Source organism: Lepidochelys kempii, chromosome 12 (assembly GCF_965140265.1).
Source record: "Lepidochelys kempii isolate rLepKem1 chromosome 12, rLepKem1.hap2, whole genome shotgun sequence".
In the NCBI taxonomy this organism is placed as follows: Eukaryota; Metazoa; Chordata; order Testudines; family Cheloniidae; genus Lepidochelys; species Lepidochelys kempii.
This window is the reverse complement of record NC_133267.1, coordinates 38,780,578-38,807,880: the sequence shown is the minus strand read 5'-3', so window position 1 is coordinate 38,807,880 and position 27,303 is coordinate 38,780,578. Positions and strand designations below refer to the sequence as shown.

The following is a 27,303-nucleotide window of genomic DNA, read 5'->3' as shown; positions in this document are numbered from 1 at the left end:
CAGCCCCGACCACAGCGCTTCCGGCGCGCCCCTGCTGCGTCACTGCCCCGCGCCGCGCGGGGAGGAGGTGCCCCGCGCCGCCCTCACGCGCGCATGCGCGGCCCCCCCCCCCCGCGCGCTCATGGCGGCCGCGATGTTCCGGAGCCTGTTGGTCTCCGCGGCCCAGCAGCGGCCTCAGGCCCCGGGCCCCGGCGGGGCCCCCCGGGAGCAGCCGCCGCCCGGCGCCCCCGCCCCCGACACGCTGGAGGCGCAGTTCAGCTGCCCCATCTGCCTGGAGGTGTATCACCGGGCCGTGTGCATCGGGGGCTGCGGCCACACGTGAGCGCGGGGGGGCTCCGGGGGGCGCCTTGGGGCCGGACGTGCGCATCCGGGTAGCGGGCCGGGGGGGCGGGGGGTAGGGAAGAAACCCCCCTGGAGCCCGTAACCCGCCCCCCCCCCACGGCTCAGCGCCTGCCCCGCCCCGCCCCCGTCTCTGGGGTACCCCGGGACCCCTCAGGCCCCCGGGCTGCACCGCAGGCCTGTGGCTACATCCCCTCCCTGCCCCCCAAGCCGGGGCCTGGAGCCCCGCCCCCACCGGCCCCGCCCCGCGCGGCTTCCAGTCGGCGGGTCCTGGCCGTGGATGGGGGTGTGAACCACACGCCCCGGCCCTGCCCGGGCGGGACTCTCCCGGGGGCCGGGTTTCGCCCCAGGGGCTCGCGCGCCATGGGGCGCTTTGTCTGGAGCGGAGCCACTGAATTCTCAGCTTTGCCTGGAGTCTGTTTGGGCGCGGGGTGATTGGCAGCTCCTAGTGTTGCGGTATCCGATCATCTAACGGCTGAGTCACCCGGTTCCCTAAAACCGCCTTTCGGTGCACATGTCTTATGACTAGATTCTCCCCGGAGCCAGAGGCAGTTGTAAATGTCAGAACATGCACTACTTGTTTTGATTAATTTTATCTCCGGAGCAAACAATACGTATACCGACGACGGTGGTGGCTTGCTTGTGTGGTATCGGCAGCATGCAAAGTGCTTTGCCGAAGAGCTCTGCCCTGACAAGCTTACAGTCTAATTGGGCAAGAGGTGAAGGAGGTGGGATGGGAAGTGACAGGAGGCAGCTTGAGGGGCAGGTGTCCCTAGCCTCTGTTTGCCAGAAGCTGGGAATAGGTGATAGGGAAAGGATCACTTGATGATGACCTGTTCTGTTCATTCCCTTTGAAGCACCTGGCATTGGCCACTGTCGGAAGACAGGATACTGGGCTAGATGGACCTCTGGTCTGACCCAGTATGATTGGTCTTATGTTCAGTGCTAGCAAATGTCCTATTCCATGGGTTTTGTTTTGATTTAGGGTACAGGTGGAGCAGCAAGGTTTAAAGGGTGCCTGGAAGGAAGCATTTCGTAGACCGTCCCTTGATTTTCCCTTCTCTTTACAACCAGAAGTAGTTTCCAGGATATCTTGAAGATCTCCAATTTAAATACTGGCAATACTGAATGAAACAGCGAAACTTACTGCCTCCTTCACCATCTTGGACTTTACCTCAATCTCCCCATATCACCTCCTCAATGTAAATAGCTACGCCAGGGAGTGGGGCCCACCCTGATGGTATGGGTGTTCCATAATCTGCCACCCAGGTGTGACACTGATGGGCACTTCAGCAATGTGTGTGAGGGCAGAACAGAGCGCTGCATAGTAAAATGGCAGCTGGAGTGAAAGGAATGTCTGCTAATGACAACACCAGCAGAAACTATGGAGTCTTATTGTGCCCTGTGCTTGCATCCGTCACGAAAGCTCATGCTCAAATAAATTTGTTAGTCTCTAAGGTGCCACAAGTACTCCTTTTATTTTTGTGGATACAGACGAACACGGCTGCTACTCTGAAACCTGTGCTTGTATAGTTATCTGTGGATCTGCTAAGAGGCTAATAGGGAAACCCCACAACGGACAGGTCCCTCCTTGGCAAAACAAGATAAGAGAGAGCCTCACTTGTTGATCAAGAACTTTACACTCATCGGGAAAGGGAGGACTGCTGGAGGAGATGGGGTACAAACCCCCGGTTACAGGGTCACTCAGAGTAGCAGACAGATGACTAGGTGGTTCTGGTCATGTAAAATACACTCCTGCTGGTAGACGAATGTAGCTTGGTGGTTTGAGTTCACCAGCAGTGGAAAAACTTGCAGCTGATGAGCTTTGCCCTGGAGTTTCAGGGAGTGTCGTGTCTGGTGCTGCATTTTCAGACTGAGCATCCCTTGAGGGTGGATGGAAGGCTAACTGTTTGGGGGACTGCAAATGGCATGGCCAGACCAGCTGACAACTCACACCATAGGAGAGAGAATTCTGTGTAGTGGTGGTGTGTGAAAGACTGTTAAATCAAACAGGGAAGACAGGCACCTTTGACTATTTCCAAATTCTTAATTCTAAGCCATGTTCCCCTTGGGTAGTAAACAGCAAGAGTCGGGGTCAGGGCTGCGTGTCCCATGGGGGAGGGGAGCGCTGCCGCCAAGTGCCAGACTCCTCAGCAGGCTGATGGGGCCCAAAGCTCTTCTTGAACTTCCTTCAGAGCCTGAAAAATGTCCAGTTTCTCCAAATCACGGACTGCAGTTTAAAATCGCCCCTTCTCTGTTGGACCAATGACAAACGTGGCAGGTTCTGGGTTGGTCTGCAGGCCTCAGCCTCCAGCCATTGTTCACTTTGCTGTTGATGAGCCAGACAGGATCAGCAATTCCAAGAATCAGTTCAGAACATTACTTTCTCAACAGAGCAGAGTGGAGGGACCGTGCAGTTCATGCTCCTACATCAAAACAAGCTGGCCGGTCCAATTTTAGGCCTCCCTCTGTCCCAGTAGCATTCCTTTTATTGATTGAGCTTCAGTGTTCAGCACTGTGCCAATGGATAAGTAGACAACACCGGACCCAACAAGCTTGCAGTCTACTGGAAACAAACAAAGCTGTTCTGGTACCTAGCCTTGCAATGGTGACTCCCGCTGGAGTCCTGCTCCTTTTGTTCTGGTCATTTTGGGTCACTGGGGTGGATTTGGCCTGCCTGCAGTACTGTCTCGGTAATGATTGAGCGTGATGTGGAGGGCAGCCATGTCTATCACTGTGCCTATCCCTCCTGTAGACACAGTGGTGTATGCACCAACTACAGGTAGGAATCTTGCAGGGGACAATGTTGGAAAGCTTTGCTGTGAAGAGGAGAGGGCTGTCATCCCTGCATCGGGGTCAAAATGGAAGGAAGGAATGGGTGGGGGCTAGGTCCCCATGAAGGAGTAGGCGGGAATGAGGCTGCGAGTGAGCAGAGCTTTGAAGGTCCTATGCTTACACTTGGTGGGGAATGGTAGAGGAAAGGTGGTAGAGAGTCTGCACAGGTGGTTGGAGACATGATGAAGATTGCTAGCAGCATCTGGAGGGAGAAGCAGGGAGACCTGAGAGCAGATTACAGGAGTTAAGGAGAGGTGACCAATGTGCACATGAGGGCTTTAGATCTTGTCTTCACTAGGAAAAAGTTGTGGGAGCTAAAACTTGAGCCTGAGAGACAGAGCTGTCAGTAGTGATGGCAAAGGCAGCGTTGGGGAGGGATGTGGAGAAGCTGTGGGTTTATTTGACCAAAGTGCTTTTGAGTCGGTGACCAAACTGTTTAACCTGATACCTCACCCTGCCTGTCCAATAGGCTGGACTCTTGGTGAGCTGCCTGTGCTAACAGACCCTAAGAGGATCCTGTGGTCCTTCCCTCTGTGCAATATGCTGCATTGGAAGCTGCTGAGGAGAGGAGTCTGGGTGGAAGGCAGGTTCGCTGGTGGCTCCCTGCTTTTGTTCAGGAGCAGGGTAGTGACCATGTGAACTCTGCCTCCCAGCAGGAGCTGCTTGTACATATCTATTACCCTGTTCTCATGCCACTGATCCAGAGAGACTGTCAGGAAGTGCAGCTTTTGCGGACACCGGCTGCCTTTAATGTGTGAGAGAGTCCATCTTTGCACCAAGCTGGGGGGTGTCGTTGAGGACTCTCATGCCAGTGACAGGAAACTAAGCAAGTGGCATGAGGTGGGTGTGGGAACTGGCATGTACCACAGTGCTCTGCATTATCATTTGCTTGTGTTACCATCATGCTTGCAGGCCTCAACTGAGACAAGGCCTTAGTGTGCTGTGTAAACACATAGTGAGAGACAGTCCCTACCATGAAGAGCTTAGCGAAGTAGTCAAGACAGGCAAAGGCTAGGAGAATGCAAAATGGGGCCGATAGTATTCCTTAATAGGGAACTGCGACAAGGAGATGAAGCAACTTGCCTGGAGTTGCGCAGGGAACACATGATGGAGCCACATCTTGTTTTGACATTTTCAAAATGAAAAATTCTGGTTGTCTGGTTCAATATGACATTTTGATTTGAAATTTCAACTAATTAAAGTGGGACAGGGTAGAGAAGAAAGGTAAAGTCAAAACAAGATGTTCTGATTGACCTGAAACGACAACAAAATCCATGTTTTAGTGCAGAAGTTTGAGATTTGGGCGGGGGGGGAGGGGCGGATTTCCAACTCTCAGGTATTCATGGGACCAATAAAACATTTCCCACCTAGCTCTAAATTGAAACATCCAACCCCACTCCAAGAGTTAGTCGTGGGCGGCAAGACGGTGTTGGGTAAACTCCACTTTGTGTTGTTGGGGAGCAGACAATGAACCAATTGCATGTTGACCTTAAAGAATTATGGATTAATTGCAGATTCTGTTTGTCTATTTCAGAGCTGTTGAGCATGTCTTGGGTGAGCGAGGGAGGGAGCGGGTTCTTAATATAGCTGTCTGGAAACTTTCCATGCTGAAACTATAGCTTCCAGTTTATTTTCAGCAGGGATCCCAGCTCATCTTTACAGATGTCTACACTTTTCCCTTTGCTCAAGATAAAAAGTTACGGCCAACTAGCTGTTCCACTCTGGACAAATCAGTTCACGGTGGAAAGACTGGTGCACTACCAAGAGAGATTTGCCGTTTGCCCTTTTTGTCTTCCCCACTCACCCATAGCCCTGTTTCCAGTAGAAAAGTTTATTTCCTAGAATTTCCTCTCCAGCACTTGATTTAAGGTCCCTGTTTCTGCAGCCATAAGAACTTTGAACGGTGATCCCCAGCCTAATCTCAACGTGTCCTGGCCTATTACTTCCCTCCCATGAAGCCCTAAATGGCTTGTTTTTGAAAATCATTGCATGAGCATCTACAGTGAAAGCACATTACTTGGTCTTGCTGCCTCGCTGTGGGTCTCTGGATCACTGGTCTAATGCTTCCTGCCCTTCATCTGGGGTTCATAGCAGAGCACTTTTTCCCAGCTCGCATTTTGTGCATGGGTGCGCATGGAGATCAATTAGATCTTATTCATGTGACGTTGTGTAGTGCAGCATGGAGTCTGCAAAGGGCAACAGGCTCCTGTCTGCTTTCTGGCACGTACCCCCCAAACGCTCTTCCTCATCCCTAGATGTCTACAGACAGGCCTGACATTAGAGGTGGTGCAACCATCGTTCACTCTCACTGAAGAAATGTTGTTGGGGATATTCCCAACATCCCTTCAGCCTGTCCCAGGCTGGCTGCCCTGCCAGCAAGGTGTGGCTGGCTGCGATAGGTTCTAATAGTGTTGTTCAGCCTCAGAGAGTGGTCACTCTTCTCCAGCGTTTGAAGTCTGGACATTTCTAAATTGGTATGTGGAGATTTAACCCTGCAGCTACCATGGAAAGGCAGTCACATTGGTAGGTCCTCACTTGCACTTGTAAGTGTAACCCTGGGGCACAGGTGAATTCCTGGATGGATGGTATCATGAGCAGAAGCAGACCTAACTTTGGCCTCTGTTAGTGTCCAGGTACTCTGTTGGTTTAAAGGAGCAGTGTGGCAAGAATGTTACTTACACGCCTTCTGTTGTCTGGTTAGCTGAACACCTCTGTTTACCTCTATGGCTCCTATCACCACAGTATGTCAGCTGGCAGCTCAGCTGTGCAAACAGCCTGGAACAAACCAACCTCACTCACTGTGTCAATGAAGGAGATGTTTTCCTTAATGAAGGACCAGACGGTAGAAGGGTGTCCCCTTCCCCGAGGGCCAAGTCCGTTGACTGTCACACTCCTAATTCCTGCAGGCTTGGGAACCAAGGATCAGGAGCTGACTTTGCCCCAGACAACATCACTAGCTCTCGGCACCAGCCTGTGCATGGGATCTGAAACCTCGTTAATTCTCAGCGATGCTTCCCAGTGAGGCTGTAGCCGGAGAGCTAGCATAAGATATCTTTCTGTGAGAGGCCATTGGGGGTAAATGCAAAGCCAGACCTTGTTGCACAGCCTGAAATTCTTACCTACAGGGGCCAACCCAATGTGGTTGCTACATTGGCTGCAGCCTGACACGTGATCGCTGGCTACTGGGGAGGAAACCTGAGCGTGTTTGTTCTGTTGTGGTCATGCATGCAATGGGCACGTTCCGCTCTGTATAAGTCCCTCACTTAGAAGCCCTGCCCGCAAGCTATCTGTTCTGGACACATCCAGATCCTTCTCTTTGGACCCTTAGCCATTGCAGCCTGGCTGGGTGCTCTGGTAGCCCTGTCTCTGGAGGTACTCGTAGAAGTCTCTGTATGTATAGAGCATCCATTTTCAGATGGTAGGGAGAAGCTGCTGGAGAAGGCAAATTGGTCAGTAGGTTCAGTAGCCCTGTGACTAGTCTGGGGAATTCAGGAAAGTGTCTAGACTATGCAGGAGGGAGGTGGCAAACTAGAACAGGAGAGTAGTGGCCAGGAGGAACAAGTAGGTGAAAGTCTCAAGTCCCTGCTCCAGCTGGCCTATGAGCCCCCCACATGCCCCCATAAAGCAGAGTGGGGTGGCTACATGAGGCCTGCAACTCAGATGCACAGTGTGTTACTTTTGAAACAGGAGTCCGGAGTTGCTGATTTCTGTGTATTAGTAGTGCATTGATGTGCACGGGAGAAGTTCAGCCTGTTGGACCTATGTGCTGGATCTACGTGGAGGAACCGTTTCCATGCCCTTAGATCTCATAGATGTTACTAGATCCTTGGTGGCTAACAAAAAGCTCCTACCAGCTTCCTAAAGTCTGAGGAGAAACCAGTTCTGTTGATCTGTGTGGGATCAATTCCTGCGTTACTATACTGAGGGACCCCCAAGAAGGCAGTAGGCAGGGCTTCTTCCTATGAGTAGGTGTGTCAGGGGGCATGTGGGGGGAAACCAAAATGCCACGGGGCCCTTTCATAGAGTCATAGACTTTAAGGTCAGAAGGGACCATTATGATCGTCCAGTCTGACCTCCTGCACAATGCAGGCCACAGAATCTCACCCACCCACTCCTATAACAAACCTCTAACCTATATCTGAGCTATTGAAGTCCTCAATCGTGGTTTAAAGACTTCTAGGTGCAGAGAATCCTTCAGCAAGTGACCCATGCCCCACGCTGCAGAGGAAGGTGAAAAATCCCCAGGGCTTCTGCCAATCTGCCCTGGAGGAAAATTGCTTCCTGACCCCAAATATGGTGATCAGCTAAACTATGCGCATGTGGGCAAGACTCACCAGCCAGACACCCAGGAAAGAATTCTCTGTAGTAACTCGGGTCCCACCCCATCTAACATCCCATCACAGGCTATTGGGCATATCTACCGCTAATAGTTGAAGATCAATTAATTGCCAAAATTAGGCTATCCCATCATATCATCCCTTCCATAAACTTATCAAGCTTAGTCTTGAAGCCAAATATGTCTTTTGCCCCCACTGCTTCCCTTGGAAGGTTGTTCCAGAACTTCACTCCTCTGATGGTTTGAAACCTTCATCTAATTTCAGGTCTAAACTTCCTGATGGCCAGTTTATATCCATTTGTTCTTGTATCAACATTGGTACTGAGCTTAAATAATTCTTCTCCCTCTGTGGTATTTATCCCTCTGATATATTTATAGAGAGCAATCATATCTCCCCTTAGCCTTCTTATGGTTAGGCTAAACAAGCCAAGCTCCTTGAGTCTCCTTTCATGAGACAGGTTTTCCATTCCTCAGATCATCCTAGTAACCCTTCTCTGTACTTGTTCCAGTTTGAATTCATCTTTCTTAAACATGGGAGACCAGAACTGCAAACAATATTCCAGATGAGGTCTCACTAGTGCCTTGTATAACGGAACTAACACCTCCTTATCTCTACTGGAAATACCTCGCCTGATACATCCCAAGACCGCATTAGCTTTTTTCACAGCCATATCACATTGGCAGCTCATAGTCATCCTGTGATCAACCAATACTCCAAGGTCCTTGTCCGCCTCTGTTACTTCCAAATGATGCCTGTTTAAATCCCAGTTTATAATAAAAATTCTTATTAATCCTTAAATGCATGACCTCACACTTTTCACTATTAAATTTCATCCTATTACTATTACTCCAGTTTACAAGGTCATCCAGATCTTCCTGTATGATAGCCCGGTCGTCTCTGTATTGGCAATACCTCCCAACTTCGTGTCATCCGCAGACTTTATTAGCATATTCCCACTTTTTGTGCCAAGGTCATTAATAAAAAGATTAAATAAGATTGGTCCCAAAACTGATCCCTGGGGAACTCCACTAGTAACCTCCTTCCAGCCTGACAGTTCACCTTTCAGTGTGACCTGCTATAGTCTCCCCTTTAACCAGTTCCTTATCCACCTTTCAATTTTCACATTGATCCCCATCTTTTCCAATTTAGCTAAGAATTCCGCATGTGGAACCGTATCAAATACCTTACTGAAATCGAGGTAAATTAGATCCACTGCATTTCCTTTGTTTAAAAAATCTCCTTCTTTGAGAAGGTAACAGATCAGGTTGGTTTGACACGATCAACCTTTTGTAAAACCATGTTGTATTTTGTCCCAATTACCATTGACCTCAATGTCCTTAATTACTTTCTCCTTAAAAATTTTTTCCAAGACCTTGCATGCTACAGATGTCAAACTAACAGGCCTGTAATTACCCGGATCACTTTTTTATCCTTTCTTAAGAATAGGAACTATGTTAGCAATTCTCCAGTCATATGGTACAACCCCTGAGATTCATTAAAATGTTTTGCTAATGGGCTTGCAATTTCGTCTGCCAGTTCCTTTAATGTTCTTGGATGAAGATTATCTGGGCCCCCCGATTTAGTCCCATTAAGATGTTCAAGTTTGGCTTCTACCTCGGATGTGGTAATATCTACCTCCATATCCTCCTTCCCATTTGTCGTCCTACCATTATCCCTAAGCTCCTCATTAGCCTCATTAAAGACTGAGGCAAAGTATTTGTTTAGATATTGGGCCATGCCTAGATTATCCTTAACCTCCACTCCATCCTCGGTGTTTAGCGGTCCCACTTCTTCTCTCTTTGTTTTCTTCTTATTTATATGGCTATAGAACCTTTTACTACTGGTTTTAATTCCCTTTGCAAGGTCCAACACTACATGGCTTTTGGCCTTTCTCACTTTATTCCTACATGTTCTGTCCTCAGTAAGGTAGCTTTCCTTGCTGATCCCTCCCATCTTCCACTCCTTGTAGGCTTTCTGCTTTATCACCTCTCTAAGGTGCTTGCTCATCCAGCTTGGTCTACAACTCCTGCTTATGAATTTTTTCCCCTTTCTTGGGATGCAGGCTTCTGATAGTTTCTGCAACTTTGACTTGAAGTAATTCCAGGCCTCCTCTGCCTTTAGATCCACAAGTTCTTCAGTCCAATCCACTTCTAATTTCTAACTAATTTCTTTCATTTTTTAAAGTTAGCTCTTTGAAAATCAAAAACCCTAGTCACAGATCTATTTTTGTTTATCCTTCCATTTAATTTGAACTGAATTAGCTCATGATTGCTTGAACCAAGGTTGTCCCCTACAACCATTTCTTCTATAAGGTCCTCACTACTCATCAAAACCAAATCTAAAATGGCATCCCCTCTTGTTGGTTCAGCAACTACTTGATGAAGGAATCCATCAGCTATCGCATCCAGGAAAATCTGAGCCCTATTATTATTACTAGCACTTGTCCTCTAGTCTATATCTGGGAACTTAAAGTCTCCCATGATCACACAATTCCCATTAGTATTTACTTCATTAAAAACATTAAAGAGGTCTCTATCCATATCCAGATTGGACCCCGGCGGTCTATAGAAAACCCCAAGCACTATCCCAGGGCAGGCTCTAGTAGCTTTCTTCCCCAATGTGATTTTTTGCCCAGACGGACTCTGTCTTATCCATTCCATCGCTTCTTATTTCTTTACAATCTACCTCATCCTTGATATACAGTGCTACTCCACCACCTTTGCCTTTATTTCTGTCTTTCCTAAACAGCACATACCCTTCAATCCCTGTAGTCCAGTCATGACGACTATTCCACCATGTTTCTGTTCTCCCTAGAATATCTGATTTCACTTCCTGCACCAGTAGCTCTAGTTCCTCCATTTTGTTACCTAGTCTCCTCGCATTGGTGTACAAACATCTTAAATTTTTGCTGTTTGGCCTCGCTCACATTCTGTACCCGATTAGGCACGGACATTCTACCACCAGTATCACCTATTAGACTGGTATGAACACTACGCCTTCCTCCTGATGTCCATTCTCCTACCCACGACCGTATCCTTTCTTACTTCGTTTTCTTCCCTCTCGATGTTAAAATCCGGTGTGGAGATAACCTGGACATCTCCCAACCATCTCCCCTAGATTCCTAGTTTAAAGCTCACTTGATCAGTTGTGCCATCCTAGAAGTCTGTTTCCCTTCTTACTCAGGTGAAGTCTGTCCCAGGAGAACAGTCTTCTGTCCATGAATGCCTCCCAGAGGCCATACTTCCCAAAGCACTCCTTGTAGCACCACTGCCTGAGCCATCTGTTGAGCATCATAATCTTGTCACATCTTTGTTGCCCTTCTCTAGGAACAGGCAGAATCCAACTGAAGATCACCTGAGCTTCGATTTCCTTAAGCGTCTTCCCAAGCCTGGCATAGTCTCCCTTGATACGTTCCAGTGAGAATCTAGCCATATCATTTGTTCTCACATGAAGGACAGTCAGTGGATTCTTTCCTGCTCCCGTTAGGATCCTCTTCAGCCTCAGGTCCACATCCCGTATCTTAGCACCCGGCAGACAGCACACCCTTCTGTTCTCTGGATCAGCTCTGGTTACAGGCCTGCCTATCCTTCTCAGTAAGGAGTCCCCAATCACATAGACCTGCCTTTTCCTGGCGATGGTGCGATTCTCCAGTCTATCCCCTGTTCCCTCTGGCTGCAAGTCCTCTCTATTCCTATTGTCCCTTGCAATCCTCTGCAACCCATCCCAAATCCTCCTGGGGCTCATATTTGGTGGTGTTATCGCCATTGACTCTTGCCCTCTTCCTATAGGACTAGCTGCTCTTCTCTTCTTCATTGCCCTCTCACCTTCAATGACCATCTACTGTGACCCTTCTTCATTTTCTAACTCCGCAAACCTGTTGTTGAGCTCTGTTTCTCCTTCACTAGTCTCTTTTCCTCTGCCTGGTTCTCTTAGTCACATGCTTCCACTGTCCACTTTCCTCACCCAGCAATATCCCCTCAGAGTTCTTTGGTCTTGCTTCCACCTGCAAGTCTGAGCTTTTCTCTTCAGCCTCCTCATGTCTTTGCTTCATCATCTGCTCGAACCCCCTTCTAAACTCGACCAGAGTTTCCACCTGCATCTCCAATCCTCGGTTCTTTTCTTCCATCAGCTCTATCAGGTGGCACTTCACGCAGACAAAACTCTTTTCAGGTACCCCCTCCAGGATCATGTGCATACCACAGCTTCCACATCCAGTCATCTTCATTGTGCCTTCCACTGCCTGGGTCACTACCACTGCTGCCTCTGTGTCTGTCATCGCCTTCCCACCTAAGTCCTGTTAGTCTTCTCCTCCAACAAAATACCTTTTCCTCCAACAGAACTCCCTCTCAAACTCCCCTGTTTACATCTCGGTTTGCTGGCTCCTGTGCTGATGCAGCTGTCTGGACTGTGATAAATAACGGTTCTCCTCTGAACAACTTAATGGTTTTGTTTCTCCTCCAGATTTTGCGGGGAATGTTTGCAACCATGTCTCCAAGTGCCGTCTCCTCTGTGTCCACTCTGCCGCATGCCCTTTGACCCCAAAAAGGTGGAGAAGGCCTCCAATGTGGAAAAGCAGTTGTCCTCCTACAAGGCTCCCTGCAGAGGGTGCAGTAAGAAGGTAATCCATCAGAGCGGGTCCAGTTGTGACTGCCCCATAACTGGTATTTTGGGGGCAGGACAGGTATGGATGACACCCCGTGTGGCCCATTGTGCTAGTCAAGGTTTTGTCTGTGCTCAGATGAATGTTGGTTTATGTCTGAGCACAGTGTCTCTTTCGGGAGTTACTTCCTGCGTCCCCAAAGATTGTGAATGGGAGGCAAGTGGGATGCTCCACTGCCAGACATGTGGCTTGGAACCTCAGGGCAGCACGACAAACAGGGTACCCCACCGCTATAAGAAAACCTGACCTTTGCTCCAGTTGGGGAGGCGGTCAAATAGCAGGAAGGGCGGCCTTGTACTCTAAGCACCAGAGTGGGAGTCAGAAGAGCTGGGTTCTGTTCCTAGCTCTGTTACAGAGTCATGGTGTCTCCTTGAGTCAGTCACTTACCCTCTCTCTGCCTCGGTTTCCTATCTGGACAATGGGGATAATGCTTCCTACATCAGAGGTGCTGAGGCTTAACTTGGGAATGTTTATGAAGTATTAGCAATGCTCTCTTGCAGGCCAAAGTCAATATTTTATTACGTGGATGCATCTTTTAAAAAGGGAACCTGGGCCCTTTTCTCCCTCTGTTACTTAACCCTTTCTACAAGACAAAAGTTGTCCGTTTTCTACTAAAATGCATCCTTTCCCTGTAATGATCATCTCCCCACTCCCTGTATTTGGAATCAGCACTGCTCCATGCCTAGTTCTTGTTAGGGAGTTTACTGCTGGCTGAGCAATGGTGCAGACCTGACGTGGGAGTGTTAATTCCTCAGCACCAGTGCATATTACAGTGGCAAGGTTGCACCGCTGTAGTTAAGGTTGTGTCAAGACTTCTGTTTAAAGGTTGAACTTCCTAAGTCCTCTGAAATGGACATGCTCAGTTGGACGCCTTTGAAATTTGCTGTGCCTCAGGAGAGTGCAGGGTGTGGCGAATGACCCCAATGTTTCCTTCTTGTTCTTTGATGGTGTTCGATGGAAACCTGTGGGGGAGAGTGAATGGGTTGTAGAAGGAGGTGAAGAGCTTGTACATTTCAATAACACTGGGGTTGGCAGAGTAATGGGGCCATTGTGTGTACTGGGCCATTGCTGAAAGAGGGCAAAGTTAAGATTGCGTGGACCACCTTGACTGTGGATTTCCTGCTTTTCTAAATTTGAGATTTGCTCAACACAATGTTCTGCAAGGGGACGGCATACCACCAAGCAACCTTAACTCTGTGTTACCATAGTTTTTTTGCCACTGAATTTAACATAGATGTTTAGACTCTAGAGAACACTCCTCACGAACCAGATCAAATTCTGGAACCCAAAATACTTGCTACCATGCTTGGTAAAGCTCCAGCTGGTGGTTACACCCGAGGGATCTCCTGGTGGGCTGGCTGAGTTTCACATGCAGTGCTGCTCAACTTGAGAGCTTAGGTACATGGCCTTTTGCAAAATCCTACGCTGTTGGTGCTTATGAACCCACAGGGCCCCTGCAGGAAGGGCTGTGAGATATCTGAGCTATGCTGACGTGGCTGCCTTGTGCGAGGTGGTGCTGTGCTCAGATGAAACATCTCTGTGTCCTAACACCCTTTGGCAGAAGACTAGTGCCATTATTAAAACAGTGGAGCCTTCCAGAGAGACTTGGGATGACATAAGAACAGAGGGGGACAGACCTCAAGTGGTACAGCTGGTGTTTCATCTCTTGTGTATTAGCAGCCTTACAGAGTGGGATGTTCTTCCCTTTAGAGCTGGTGAAAGAAGTTGGATTGACCGCCCTCAAGATCACAGCAGAGAGTAGGTCTGACTAGGGCATTGTCCTGCCATCATGCCTCAGCCCTGCCTTGAAGGGACCACCTGTGGGGTAATCTAGACCTGGGTGCCTCTGAGACTGGCAGTAAAGTTGTTCATTTGTGGTGGCTTTGTGATGTGGATACCTGTCACCTAGGGGACAGAGACCCTTTCCCTCTGCTGCTCCAACACCTCACTTGCTGTCAAGTGAATAATTCCATAACTCTCTGTGTACCTTTGAGCCTGGCATTTCTGTTCCTTGTTGAGAACTTGACTCTAAGGTTTGGGTTGCCTTGAAGGGCAAGAGCTCTACCATGACTTGCTTTGGTCTTATGAAAAGGAAATGGGCTTTCTTAGCAGTATCTGGGATCAGCTAGACTAACCCACCCCACTCCCCCAAAATCCTGCATCTCCTCACTGTAGCTGGTTGGTTGATTGTTTTAGTTGGCTATAATGAGACATGCTTTGGCCCAGCAATTCCACATTGGTGCAGATTGATGTGCAATAATCCTAGTTCAAAGATTTTCCTGGTTCTCCAATAATCTTTTTTTTTCTTTTTCCCTCCCTCGGTTTGTCTTTCTAGGTAACCCTAGCGAAGATGAGATCCCACGTTTCATCCTGCGCTAAGGTTCAAGAGCAGATGGCCAACTGCCCAAAGTTCGTTCCAGTGGTTCCAACTTCTCAGCCCATTCCAAGGTATTAAAATACCAAATTCAACTACTTCACATGAGAATCCTCCCATTTCGTTTTTGTAACAAATTGCTATTTAAACAGTGCACAAGATGAACCAGAAACTGTCAGGTCAAATCTGGCCTTGAATTTTAGAGGGATTTCTAAATAGGCTTTTCCAAAACCTGATCCAACACAAATGTCTATGTGATTTAAAAAAAAAATCCAGTGGAAAAGCTTTTCCTTAAACAAAACTTATTCTATGTATAATTATTAGGAAACACATATCATATGCCTCAACACATCCTAATTTCATAGGAATTAATACTGATAAAATATAAGAATGAAATGGATTAATTCAGAAAGAGAAACATATTATTTGATACGGGTGGCTGAATTAGTAGGATATAATAGCTAGCAAAATAATCCTGTGGGTACACTGACTGTGATGTAAATATGGAGTAAGTCCACTGAAGCCACTGGAGGTGCATCAGCATGTGATCAAAATCTTTGCCTTCAGTCTAAGGTGGTGTTTGGTGCCAGTGGTGAGGAAGTGACTCATGGTGCATCAGATCCTTTGGAGTCTGCTGCGGTCAGCTTGTCTCTGTGAAGCTAGTTCTGTTTTCACCTTTCCTCTTCCCTGTTGGTCTCTGTTGTGTTGAATTCTTGACTGCTGTTTCTTTTTAGCAATATTCCAAACCGTTCCACTTTTGTCTGCCCTTATTGTGGAGCCCGGAACCTGGACCAGCAAGAGCTGGTCAAGCACTGCATGGAGAACCACCGCAATGACCCCAACAAAGTGGTGAGCTTTCCTCTGGCAGACTGGCGAGTATTTGGCACCGTGGCTCTGATTTCCATGTCTGGCTCTTTGCTCATGAACTTCTTACTGGGCAGAGAATGGGAGCGGGGTAACCTCCAGTGAATTGGAAGTCTCTGCGTATTTTAATTAATCCCTTGTTCAAAGTCAACAGGCGCACACATCTGCTTCTGGGCATAAAGTACTATCCGCATTTCTAACTCATTTAATCTTTGTTAAATCTCTTTGACAGGCAGACACAGAGCTGGATCTATTAGCTTTGCTCGAGGTGCATTGCAGAGCAAGAACTGGGTTAAGCCTAGATTTCAGTGCTGTCTCCCTAACTCTAATGGTTTTGCTTTGCCACTCACTTTCCACTACAATAGGCTGTGACTTTTAAGACCTCTTTTGTGCTTCTGAGACGGGAGCTTCTTCTGTGTCCCTAAATGCATTGTGCCTTTAAGCTCACAGAGGGATCACAGCTTTTTGGCAGGGAACCCTCTGCATTTAATTGATTATATTTCCTGTGTCCCATTCTGGTCCTGAGCCTATTGCGCTCAACACCCATCAATGCTAAAAGGGACCATCTCCAGATTGAAAATACCTCTTTAACCCACTAGAGCATCCCCAAGGGTGCTCAGCATTCTGTCTGTCGCTTTCATGCACCATTCCCACAGTTGCGGGAAATGTGTGAGCATGCATAATGTCTAAGCAGTCTCAAAAATCTGCCCTTTGAGTCTGGAGGCTTCCAGCACTAACCGACATGCCCTAGCTCTCCAGCTTGTGTAGATGCACGGTGTCTCTTGAAGAGGGTGTTTGCAGAAATTGCTCTGACTGATAGAAGTTAAAAGGGAAAAGTAGTCCTGCTTGTGTTTGGGCTTTGGGTGGCAGGCAGCAGTTTCAAGAACTGCACCACATTGCTGGTCTCATGACTTCCCTTTCCTCCCCTGTATGTTCTAGGTGTGCCCAGTCTGTTCAGCGATGCCCTGGGGGGATCCCAGCTACAAGAGTGCCAACTTCCTGCAGCATCTCCTACACAGGCACAAGTTCTCCTATGACACCTTTGTGGTGGGTACTGCTGCAAATCAAAGTTCAAGTTGCTTAGGGCCCTGGCCTGTTCCCACTGACGACATTCCAGCCCTTAATCAGCTGGCATTGCCTTCACATGTGGCTGGCGCATATGAGAAATGAGAACGCCACTTTTGTGTGCAATTATTGCACAGTTTTCATGCTGAGCTATCAGTTACTAACATCTTTTAGTGGGGGAACAGAAGGGGAAAGGTTTTCTTCTGTATTGCAGGTATTTGTCCCAACCAGCTAAGTGGCCTTGAAATAACTTCTGCCTTTTTAGATAAAATCACATCTATACTGAGACAAAATAGCATGTTGGAATGGTGAAGCAAGACTCTGCAATAGGCTGTGGCAAGAACCTGTGTTGAATAGTAGGAAGTTCCCCTCCTAGCAGGACACAGGAGGGTTGGGGGGGAGGGGTCCTGTCTGAAGGCTGAGCTTTGTTCCTGTGGCCTGCACTTCTGGGAGACAGCTGTATGTTGCTTGTCCTGCCATCTCCGGGTCATCCACTTTAGTATTATCGTCATTGCGGTAGTACCTTGAGGCCATTGGGAGGGATCTGGGGCCACGGAGCTAGGACCTGGAGATGCATGCTGTGAAACAGATCCCTTCCCCCAAGGTCTGACAGTCTGAGTGATGAACTTCGCCAGTTTGTGATCAGTGAGGCCAGCCAGGGGAGTTGGGAAAGGAAGAGTATTTAAGCTTTCTATCATCTCCTGTGTCCCATTTAAACACACTGGGAAATGAGCAAGAGAAGTGTCACTGAAAACCTGCTAGGGCTACAAAGTTCCAGCCAAATGTGCTGTCAAGTTCATATCAGCCTCTACGTGCAGGCTGAATCTCACCTGAGCTTGACACATTTTAACGAAGAAGGTTTTTGAGAGAGGTAAAGCCACTAATTCAGGAGCTGGGCTGCATTTGGCAGGCTCCACGCTGCCTTTTGGCATGCAGCACGAGCTCCCTTCACAATCTGCACTGGGGACTTGAGAGAAGTGAGCCGGTGGTAATTCTGTAGGAGTAGTCATCGTTCCAGACAGCCTCAGGAAGATCTCCATCCGTGAGAGGCTGGCCAGGCTGTACTGGCATCTCGCCAGAAGCAAAGGTCCAGGATGTGGCCATAAGCAAATACCTGTGTTGTACAAACAGCTATGGGGCCTGTGGCCAAAAGGGGCGTGGTACAACACTGGACTGGCTGAGTCCAGCCCCTCACTCTGAGACCGGCTCTTGCACAGCGGCGTTGGAATCTGAGCTCCAGAGACCATTCAGAAATACAGAACATGCACAGCGTGCGTGCTATGTCCTTCTCTGGTGTGGTGCGCAAATGAGAACTCTGGCAGGTCTCCCTCACTGTTAATCTTTTGTGTGGGTGTGGGGTGGTACTCTCCCCTCGAAGGCTGCAGCCAGGGCAGTTCTGCTCCAGGGACCTTGTAGATAAACTCCTGTTTGTATCTGCCATTATCGTTTGGTAGATTAGATTCCAGAGTGACTGTTAACCTCAGAGGACAGATACTAAGCTTTGAAATATTTGCACGTCTCATCTTTCAAAGGATCCTCATGGTCATGTAGCTTGTGCCCAAATTTGGGTATTGAAAAAAAAAAATGGTGGTGGTGATGGAAACCTTTTTTGACTTTGTAAATGAAACCTTTTCAAGTGGCTGCATCTTCCTGCTGCGTGTAGGCAAAACAGAGCGTGAAACTGAGGGTAGAACTGACCAGTTTATCTTCACTGTCCTTTTAAAATGCAAGAAATAAGCTTAGAAAAGTAAATTAATCTCCTGTTCTTCCCAGCCTGGCCTGTCTGAGGTGGCAGTAATTGCACAGGAGAGGTTTCTTGTAATCATGTGGCTGTTTTGACAGTGTCCATGATCCGAAAGGAAGGTCAATGTGAAGATTCTTTCCGCTTGGCATTCTGGTCCTTTCTTGGGAATGTCACAGGAGGTACGAACACCCGGGCAGACAGCTCACTGATGCAGGGAGAGACGCGTTGACTCTTCCTCAGCCCATCTGACCTGTTCACTCTTCTTGTTTCCAGGACTATAATATTGATGAAGAAGCTGCATTGCAGGCTGCATTGGCGCTCTCCCTCTCGGAGAACTGACGGCGACTGCTGAGCAGCGGTGTGGATCCTTTGCACAGGTCGCCTTTCCACTAGGAGAGGTGTGACACTTGTTCATCCCGCTGCATCCCCTAGAGATTAGGCCGCCCATCTCTGTTTAAATCACACCTTGTTTAATAAGGTGGAATCTTTTGTTGCACAATGAAATGGTGAGCGAGCATGATCTGGTGAGAGTGACCCCTGCTGGATGGGAAGAGGCAAAGGTGACCTTACCAAATGTTTGTTTTTTCCAATTGGGCATTTCATATCCATATACGGAGTATATATCTATATCTATATTTATTATTAGATGCTTTTTGGCACCGTTGCTCCTCATATTTGTTGCAGTTAATGGGTACGTAAAAAAATGATGCATTTTATGTAAAATGCCCTAGTTTTCAATTCTTCTCAACAATAGGGTTTTGTTTTTGTTTTTTTAAAGCATTGAGTGTTTTTTAACCTCGTAAGAGTATTTATGGAGATGTTGGCCCTCCACCCTCCCGAGGGCATGAGCACTCTGTTGCTCAGCTCTGTTGCCACTGCTCAGGGAAGGCCAGAGGCAACGAAGCGCATTGGGCTAAATCTGGGCACGAACCTGCTGCGCTCAGAGACCGTGATGACAGGTCTATTAAAAACAGCTAGGTAGAAATGGGAAGGAATCCTGAACTGTCCTGCCACTGGCATTCTTTCCCCTTGCTCATTTTGTACTAGCTTTTGTGATACTAGAGTTCTTGCATTTTTTCTACATTAATCGGTGTGAGACCTTTTCACGTTTTATAGAGCAAAAATCAAAACAGTTACTCTTCATATTGCAATATTTGTGTTTGACTAGGAACAATAGTATTTTTATGGAACCTTATTAAGAAAAATATTATATTTTTTAAACACATGCTGTGGATTCAAGAACTGGGGGGTAGGGTGGGGAACTGCTGGAACCTGGAATTGAGAGGGGGCTCTTTTCCATTCGCGCCCGAGCAACAGAAAGGTTGGATTGTTTTGTATTTATTTTTTGTGTTTACAGTTTTTTTGCTTTTGCTTCTTTTACCCCCTCTTTCCCCACCCCCATGATGCTGATGTGCAGCCATGCTGGATCAGCCATGTGACCCAAGCATGGGAGGGCAGTACTCGGAGTTACTCACCAGGCATTAACCGGGGTATTGGTCAATGGATCAAATCCACTTCTGAAAAAAAATAAAAACTGTGAATTAGCTACAAGCTGTGCGTGTCTCCAAGATGCAAAGCCCTGTGAGTGGTTCAGCAGAGGCGGTGTTCTCTGGGGCAACAGTCCCATTAGCATTATCAAGGTGCAGGCCAGTTAGTGTCTCGACTCCAGGCTGTTCGTTCGCTTCTGTTGGCATGGATGGGCTGTTTGGCTAGGATTGTGAGGGGGCTGATCTGGTCCTAGCTTGGCAGAGCTCAGTTCAGCAGTGGTCTGGTGTTTAAAAGTGCATGTACAGCATGACAAGCAGGCTGCCTTCCACTATTACTACTAACTTCAGGTCTCTTAAAGCTTTTGATTAATCTATGAGTTCTAATGTGTGTGAATATGGCACTTATAGTGTGCAAATCCAGCCTTGGGCTGTGGCATGTAAACTGTAGTTAGGGACTCACTTAGATTCTAGTCACCTATAGAGAGGGAAACCGATGCTCTTCAGCAGCCATCCAGAGATTGATTGAGTCTCCGTGATCCCGAGGCAAAGATTCAGGAGCTCACCGGGAGTGATACCAGTAGGATAATTTATAATAAATGTCATGCCCAGATTATTTTTTCTGTTACAACTGTAATTTTACAGCATTAAACTTTATAAGGAGGTGACTGCAAAACTCTCCATTGGTGTGGAGTTAAACCCAGCATTTGGTGCTGGCCCTGTCTGAGACAGGACACATGACTCAACAGGCCCTTGGTCTGAGGGCATGGCAGGTCCTGAAATCAGGTAGAGCGAGATCTGTTTGTAACCGACCATTACGTACTGTGGGGTGGCTGAAACTTAGGCCTAGCTGCATGCATTCTTCCTGGGGGCCAGGAGGCTGTCTGGGCGTGCTCAGGTCCATGCTCTTGCTGTAGTGTAGAGTCAGACCTGCTTAGTCCTCCAGCACTGTGAAGATCACTTCCTCGTTTGCTCCTCGGAGGGTGCAGGCGCCTCTCTGGGAATAGGGAGGATCTGACCAAAGGTTTGGGCTGATCCTGTTTTTAAGGGAGTTGAAATTCATTTTGGAATAGTATGGCTAGCAATGCTGGGAAACGGAATGGCTGGAACAGGGTGCCCTCTCCATGGCAAGGAGACGTGTGTGTTCAGTTAACTTGTCCAGCCAGCGCGGTTCGGAAGGAAGTGCTGGGAGTTTTGACAGTGCATTCCCTGTCTAGTTTCTGCTCAGGTCTGTGACTTAAAGGTCATTGGTGATGTTGCGTTGACTGTCGTTCAATGGGCCTGTGTAACACTGGTTTAATCCTTGTACTGACTTGAGGCCTGATGTTCCCCACCTTAGATGCCAAGCCTCAGACCAATGCTGCACACAGCCCCTTTCTTCCCAGCCAAGGAGAACTGGCCGCTTGTCACTGGGCGGTTCCCATCCTTAACTGGCCTCTGGGATCCCCATTGCTGGGTCCTCCTTTCTATAGTGACTGGACATCCTACTCTGCAGCACAAAACAAAACAAAACAAAAGTTCCTGGTTGGTATTCACAAGCCCCTCTGTTGATGAGTTCTGGGGAAGAGCCCTGTGGGAGGCAGGGCAAAGTCCATCTAGAACCATTTCATTTCCCATCTGCTAAGAGACATCCTGTAGCCTCCCTAGCTATAAACACAAAACGGGTAAATCACGTACAGTCCTGCTTAGCGAGCTGGAACCCAGCACCTGCCACTTCCAGGGACCTGGGAGCTTTTCTCCTCCAGTGCCCCCGGAGGGGAAGTCACGGATAGGAACACAACCCAGCAATAGATACCTTGTCCACTCACAACCTGCTGTGAAATGTGAAGGGGCAGGATTCATCAGGTTCTGTGATTCTCTCATCCCATGGGTGTTTGGGTGACGCTGTACTTTCACATTCAGGGTGTTTAAAGCCAGAAGAGGCCATTAGAACCTCTAGTCTGATCTATGTAACATAGGCCATTAAAGTTGTCCAAGCATGAGGTGGTGTGTGGCTAGTGGCCATGTGTTGGCCTCTTGGAAGGGGACCTTTCCTCCATCCATCTGTTCCTGCTTTAGCTGTTTTGTTTTCTGGCTCTGTGCCTGGTTCCTGTCCCTTCCCATCACAGTTAAAATCAGCCTCATCACTGGATCACTTTTTTGTTCTCTATTTGCTCTTTTATCCTGTGACCTTTGTTATTTGTCACCTGACCTACCGTGAATCCTTCTATCTGCAGCAGTGCAGGAGGCTATCCTATAAACCCACCCCAGGGAAGGAGCATTGCAGCTTGCTAACCTTCCTGCTCTTGGTCTCCCAATATGGACACATTGTGCTACTAAAGTTCTTGGCTTATGGCGGTCTAATCTCAAGCACGCTGGCTGAAGGCCACCTGGTGCTGTGGGACCTTGTGGAGGGATCTTCTCGTTTTCTTAGGTGGGATCTCCAGCTCCAAACCCTTATTTATCATCCTTGGACCTTTGCTCTAGCACGCACAGTTAACCCTTTCTCCAGAATAGCTATGGGTCTCTGCTTGCCTCTGGTTTGCCCACTGTCGCCTTTTCCCTTTGTTGCAAAGCAGCTGCCACCTTCCCAACATGCTAGAACACCACCTACTTTGCATCGCACTTTGATAGTCTGGGACCAATTGGCAGGCAGTAGCATTGGTACATTCCCTCTGAGGGATGGAGTGCTCTGCTGAGTGAAAGCACGACTTCGCACTGACGCCTGTGGACTCTCAGGGTGTGCATGGCAGCTAGCTAATCTCCTGGCGTTTGGGAGCTGGCTTGTGCAGGCCTTCCTTTCAGCATTGCTCTGGCTGCGTGATACTCGCCATCTGGCACCACACCGTCGCTGCGAGCAGTTCCACGGTCGTGCCAAATTGTCTTGGGGGTGATAGTTTAAACATCTCAGTAGCCACTTCATTCCAGGCTGGAAGCTTAGTTTGTAAGTGAGTTACCTACCAACCATAGCTGAATGCAACTGCCTACTGCAAACCCAGGGACTGATGGAAACTGCCCCCAAATCTCTGCCTTTGAATGTAAGATGAGATCGGACTGGGAAACTCTCTAGTACGGTGCTGTTAACCTTGCTTGTTTTGCTTCACTTAGTTGGGATGGGTTAGGGAAGGAGGTTTTGTCAATCTAGCCTTAAAACCCAGCCATCTGCCAGCAGGCTGTTTGTCCTGGGTTTGGATCTGTACTGCTGCAGGGGCAACGTAAAGAGGGCAGCGGAAATATAATCCAGAGGGCTTTTCTTCTCAAATGAGCGCCTTCTACCTTTCGCAAACGTCAGATCTCATCTGTTCCCATTTCTCTTCCAGCAGCATTAAGCTGCAGAGCTTATGTACCTTTAAAGTATGTAAGCTTTAATAAACCTACCTAACTTTTCTACTCTTAATGTACTATATAGAATGGGGTCCAGTTTTGCACTGGCTTTCAAGGCATGGGGAGTGGGGAGGGTGTCTGAGTCTTGTCTTAATGTAAATTGTGTCTAACAGAAAATGGGAGTTTTGGCAGGAGAATTTTTTACTTATGGCTTGAGGCTGGATGTGCTTGATCTCTCTTCAAAGTGGTGGCGTAGGACTGTGAAACGCAAACCTCGTGCTGGGAACAGGAATGGCAATGAGTTGGCCAGTGTGATGAGGAAGAATCAGAACCCATAAACCTTGTTAACTTTCTCTAGCCCTGTCTCACCCCAACCTGCCAGCTGACAAATTGCCTTAACTTTTGTTCCTAGCATGGAGTTTGTTCCTATCTTTGTATTGTTCGCTGTCTTGTTATAACAAGCAGAATCCTCTAGAGGGAGCAACAATTACACACTTGCTAGGGGAAGCCTGTCTAGTGTATATCTCAAGTGCTGCATTTTGTCATTACCCTTGAGATGCCGTTGGAAAAAGCCCTGTGCTTTGCTGAAGCCATGCGCATCTTACAATGCAGTGTGTAAATGTCTCTGGAATGTGTGCTGTCATGCAAGAAATATTCATGTGCTACCGTAGAAGTCTTGTTTGCCATAGGTTCAATTGCACTTGTGAGGCAGCAAGGATTAGTGGTTAGAGCAGGGAGCTGAAAGCCAAGACACTCGAGTCTGTCTCTACTACTCCACTCACTAGCTGGGTGACCTCGGGCAAGTCACTTAATCTTTGTGCCTCAGTTTCCCTACCTGAGCAATACCCACCTTAGGGATTATTTGGGGGTGATGCCCTCCTCTGTAAAGTGCTAGGGGATCCTCGTATGAACGGTGCTATAGAAATGGGAAATGTCACCTTTCAAAATCAGTTGAGTGTCAGTAAGCACAGTTCATTTTTCAGCTGTATAATTGTTCAGATCTCTTTACCTAAGAAATTTGGTGATGTTTGTAAATCATTCACTCTGTGCTCAAAATGGCTGTTCATTTCCAGCGGGCTAATCTGGACTTGCTAAATGAGTGAACTGTGCTGGAGCAAGGCTGACTTTCAGTGCATGCTGGTATATTGCTGGTTTGCAATATACTCTATCTATATTTTCAGTGCAAATACACAGAGATGCTATCGAGTACATGAACGTCAATGGCATATCGCTCTCAGACCTGCAATGTACCGCGGCCTGCAAGAGAGAAGAGTTTTTTCATACGATACAGTTCTAGCAGCATCTCCATGGGTGACTTTGGGTTTATGTGGCACCTTCATACTCCAGGTGTCCTGAAGCTCTTTCCACTGGAGTGAGTGAAACATCGGCAGGTGCAGCAGCTGTTCTGCCCTCTGCAGTTGCCCAAATGTGGAGGGTGAATGCTGACCAGGGTTCTGGTGTTGTGGAAAAACTCTTTGAAGCAGATGGGGAGCAGCCGTCAGATATGGGCAGAAAGGCCCTTGATGGAATGTCTCAGCCAAAGGTTGCTAACGGGGCACATCAAGTCGCCATGTGGTGTTCACCTGAAAGAGCAGCTGCCGCTTGGGAGACTATCCAGGGTGGGTGACTGTGAGGAACTCCCTGTGCAAGGACAGCGTGTTTCAGCTCGTACTCGGTGGATCAGCACAACGCTCAGGAGCCCAGCCCTTAAAGGGCCTATGTTTAAGTTCACTCATTCCCATTCTGGGTCCATCTTAACCTTTATACACTGTTCCGTACTGATCAGTTTGTTGTGAATGTCTTCACTTCTCACCCTGCTCACCCAAAATCCAGGCAGGGGAGGGAGTGGGTTAGCGTTCATCAACCACACTGAGATGTAGAAGGTGGCTGCCTTCTAGTCCAGAAGCCATCCTCTCCCAGGATTGCTTCGTGTCCGACTGGGGCCTGAGAGAACTTTCAGTAGTGCCATTGGCTTTTGATGGGACTCAGGCTCTCTTGAAAATTTTGCTCTACATTCCTAGGTTGAAGAGCGCAATTTTGGGGCTTAACCAAGGTACTTCCCTGCACCCTGTTATCCGAGTTTTAGGCTCACACTCTTGTAATACAGGTTTTTTTCCACCTCAGTCTAAATAGTAACAGAAAATATTGCAATGCATGTTTGCTCCCGAGTGGCTAGCTGTCCCTCCCCCACCCTCTCACCCGGAGGAACCTGCAGTCATCTGTACAACACATGAGCAAAGGGCAAACACTTAGCAGAGGCTGCTCTGAGGAATTTCCTAAGTTGGGAGTTAGCCATGTGGGGCTGCTTGGGAGACATGAATAAAACCATAGGCCCCCTGGCTCACTGCGGATTTCTTCCTAGCCTGCGTCTGCACTTTTCCCCTGGGGACAGCTAACTGGATTTCCTGAAGATTATGGTACCTCCTTGCAATATATGCTCTCTCCAGGAAGAAAGGAGTTGATATACAACCTGGGAAGCGTCTGGGTTTCCTGTTTATGCCCGTCCAGTACCCGGGTCACTGCCCCTGGCCTGTACTGTTGGGTCCCATGTATAAAGAGCTCATGCTGCTTTGTGGGCAAGTCTGTGCCACTTCTTAGCTCCTTCTGAAGGGGACTTTGCCCGGAAGGGGGGCAAGTGGTGGCACCCTGAGCGGGTTGCTGGCGAGGACCCCTTTCTGTGGTATAAATTATGAATGGCAGCATTTATTGGCCCAAGATTTGCACTGGAGGTGGGGAAGGGGAAAGTGCAACAGATGCTAGCAAGGCAGCATGGCTCTGTGGATAGACTTGTGGGGCTGGGAGTCGAGGCTTGAGTTCCATCCCTGGCTCCTCCTGTATGATCTTCAACAAGCCACTTCTCTGTGCCTCAGTTTCCCCAGCTCTGTAGCAGGGGCAATGATACCTGCTTTTGTAAAGCACTTTAAGGCCTATGGATGAAAAGCCCCATATATGTATGTGCTAAGTGGATATTTACTATGCTCCCTTTGCATCAGTTATGTGTAATAACGTAAACTAAAGGGGTTTACACTCAGAATTCCACGTGTCACAGCGAATCATCAGACTTCTTCCCCTTGAACTCCTGATTCTACTCGAGGTTTGGGAATGTCGGGCCCACGGTTCTGGGTGTAGGCAGAGTCCCCCGTGTTGCGTGTTCTCTGTCAGGTTTGGCATTGGTGACGGTCATGCTGTTCAGTGTGGTGTTGTGACTATTTTGCATATGAATAGAACTTTTAACGAGACATACTGTTTTTTGAAGAAAAAATCAATGATGTATTTGTAGCAAACCATTTTTCTCAATAAACGCAGTTTCATCCATTGGTGTCGGGCTGAAATCTCTTGGGAGCTTGGGACAAGTTGGGGTAACAGTGTCAGCTCAAGAGAACAGAAACACCCCCCCCCTTCCCCCGTCCCACTCAGTAGACCTTTGATGGGTCTGTTTCTCCTCCCACACTCCTCATCCTCCCACTTACCGTGTTTGAATCTCTTATTAACACGGTTATGTGCATGTCAAAGGGAGATGAGCACCCTCCAGTCTAAATCTCAAGGTATGTAAATGCTTCGCTCTGATACCTTGCTGCTAACTCTCCAGTTCGGTCCTTTAGGGATATTCTTGGCTCTTCCTTTCTGCCCGGTGATGGGACTCCTGACTAGCAGTTAGCAGCTAGGAGGAGGGGAGTAGAGTGCTGAATGAATTTTAGTAGCATATTAACTTGTCTTTTTTTTTTATGGCCATTCCAGACGCTTTGAGCCTGCCCGTTGCATTGGACAAGCGTTGCTGATCCCCTCCAAGACATAACTACAGGTGTCTAACCTGTCTCTGCTCGGAAGCACCCTGAGCCTAGAGCAGAAGCAGGTATACCGAGGCAAAGCCCACTGAGATAGGGCAACAAGTGCTGAATGTAATCAGCCTCTTTGTTTGGAAAGGGAGACGCTGAGCTGATCTTTATGACCTCGTCCACTGACTCATTAACTACTGCTGAGCACTGTGGTGCCTGTCAAGTATCTGGCAGACTAGGTTTCATCATCCTCAATCTTGTATTTCCAGTGCCCTCTGCTAGATAGACGGTTGTATCAAGTCTCCAACAATGCACTGACTGCTGCTTATCTGGCTGACGCAGAGTAGTTAAAACCTTATCTCTGTCTCACCTCTGTCAACAGTGGATTTAAGTGTGGATTTAAAACAAAAACCCAAAGAAGGGTGATCATAACTACTGTCTTTCTTCAGAGCCTGCCTTATGCTTCTCAAGTGGCCTAATTTAGCTGCACTTTTCGTTGGTGAATTCCCCCATGCCTCATGC

The 27,303-nt window shown here is 48.0% G+C and overlaps 1 protein-coding gene across 3 annotated transcripts; it reads left to right on the top strand.

The window, feature by feature from the left end:
• Positions 1-111: 111 nt before the first annotated feature.
• On the top strand, positions 112-26,943 carry RNF166 (ring finger protein 166). 3 transcript variants are annotated; one of them, XR_012154546.1, is made up of 7 exons: positions 112-318; positions 11,973-12,129; positions 14,507-14,619; positions 15,280-15,394; positions 16,349-16,456; positions 18,492-18,616; positions 26,744-26,943. XR_012154546.1 is itself a non-coding variant. In XM_073308185.1 (6 exons), the coding sequence occupies exons 1-6, from the start codon at positions 122-124 to the stop codon at positions 18,555-18,557; spliced, it is 756 nt and encodes a 251-aa protein (XP_073164286.1). In that variant the 5' UTR covers positions 112-121; the 3' UTR covers positions 18,558-26,320. The 3 variants fall into 3 exon arrangements, 1 of the variants encoding a protein (XP_073164286.1); XR_012154547.1 differs by lacking the exon at positions 26,744-26,943 and adding an exon at positions 24,187-26,320; XM_073308185.1 differs by lacking the exon at positions 26,744-26,943 and having other exon boundaries at positions 18,492-26,320.
• Positions 26,944-27,303: the final 360 nt, after the last annotated feature.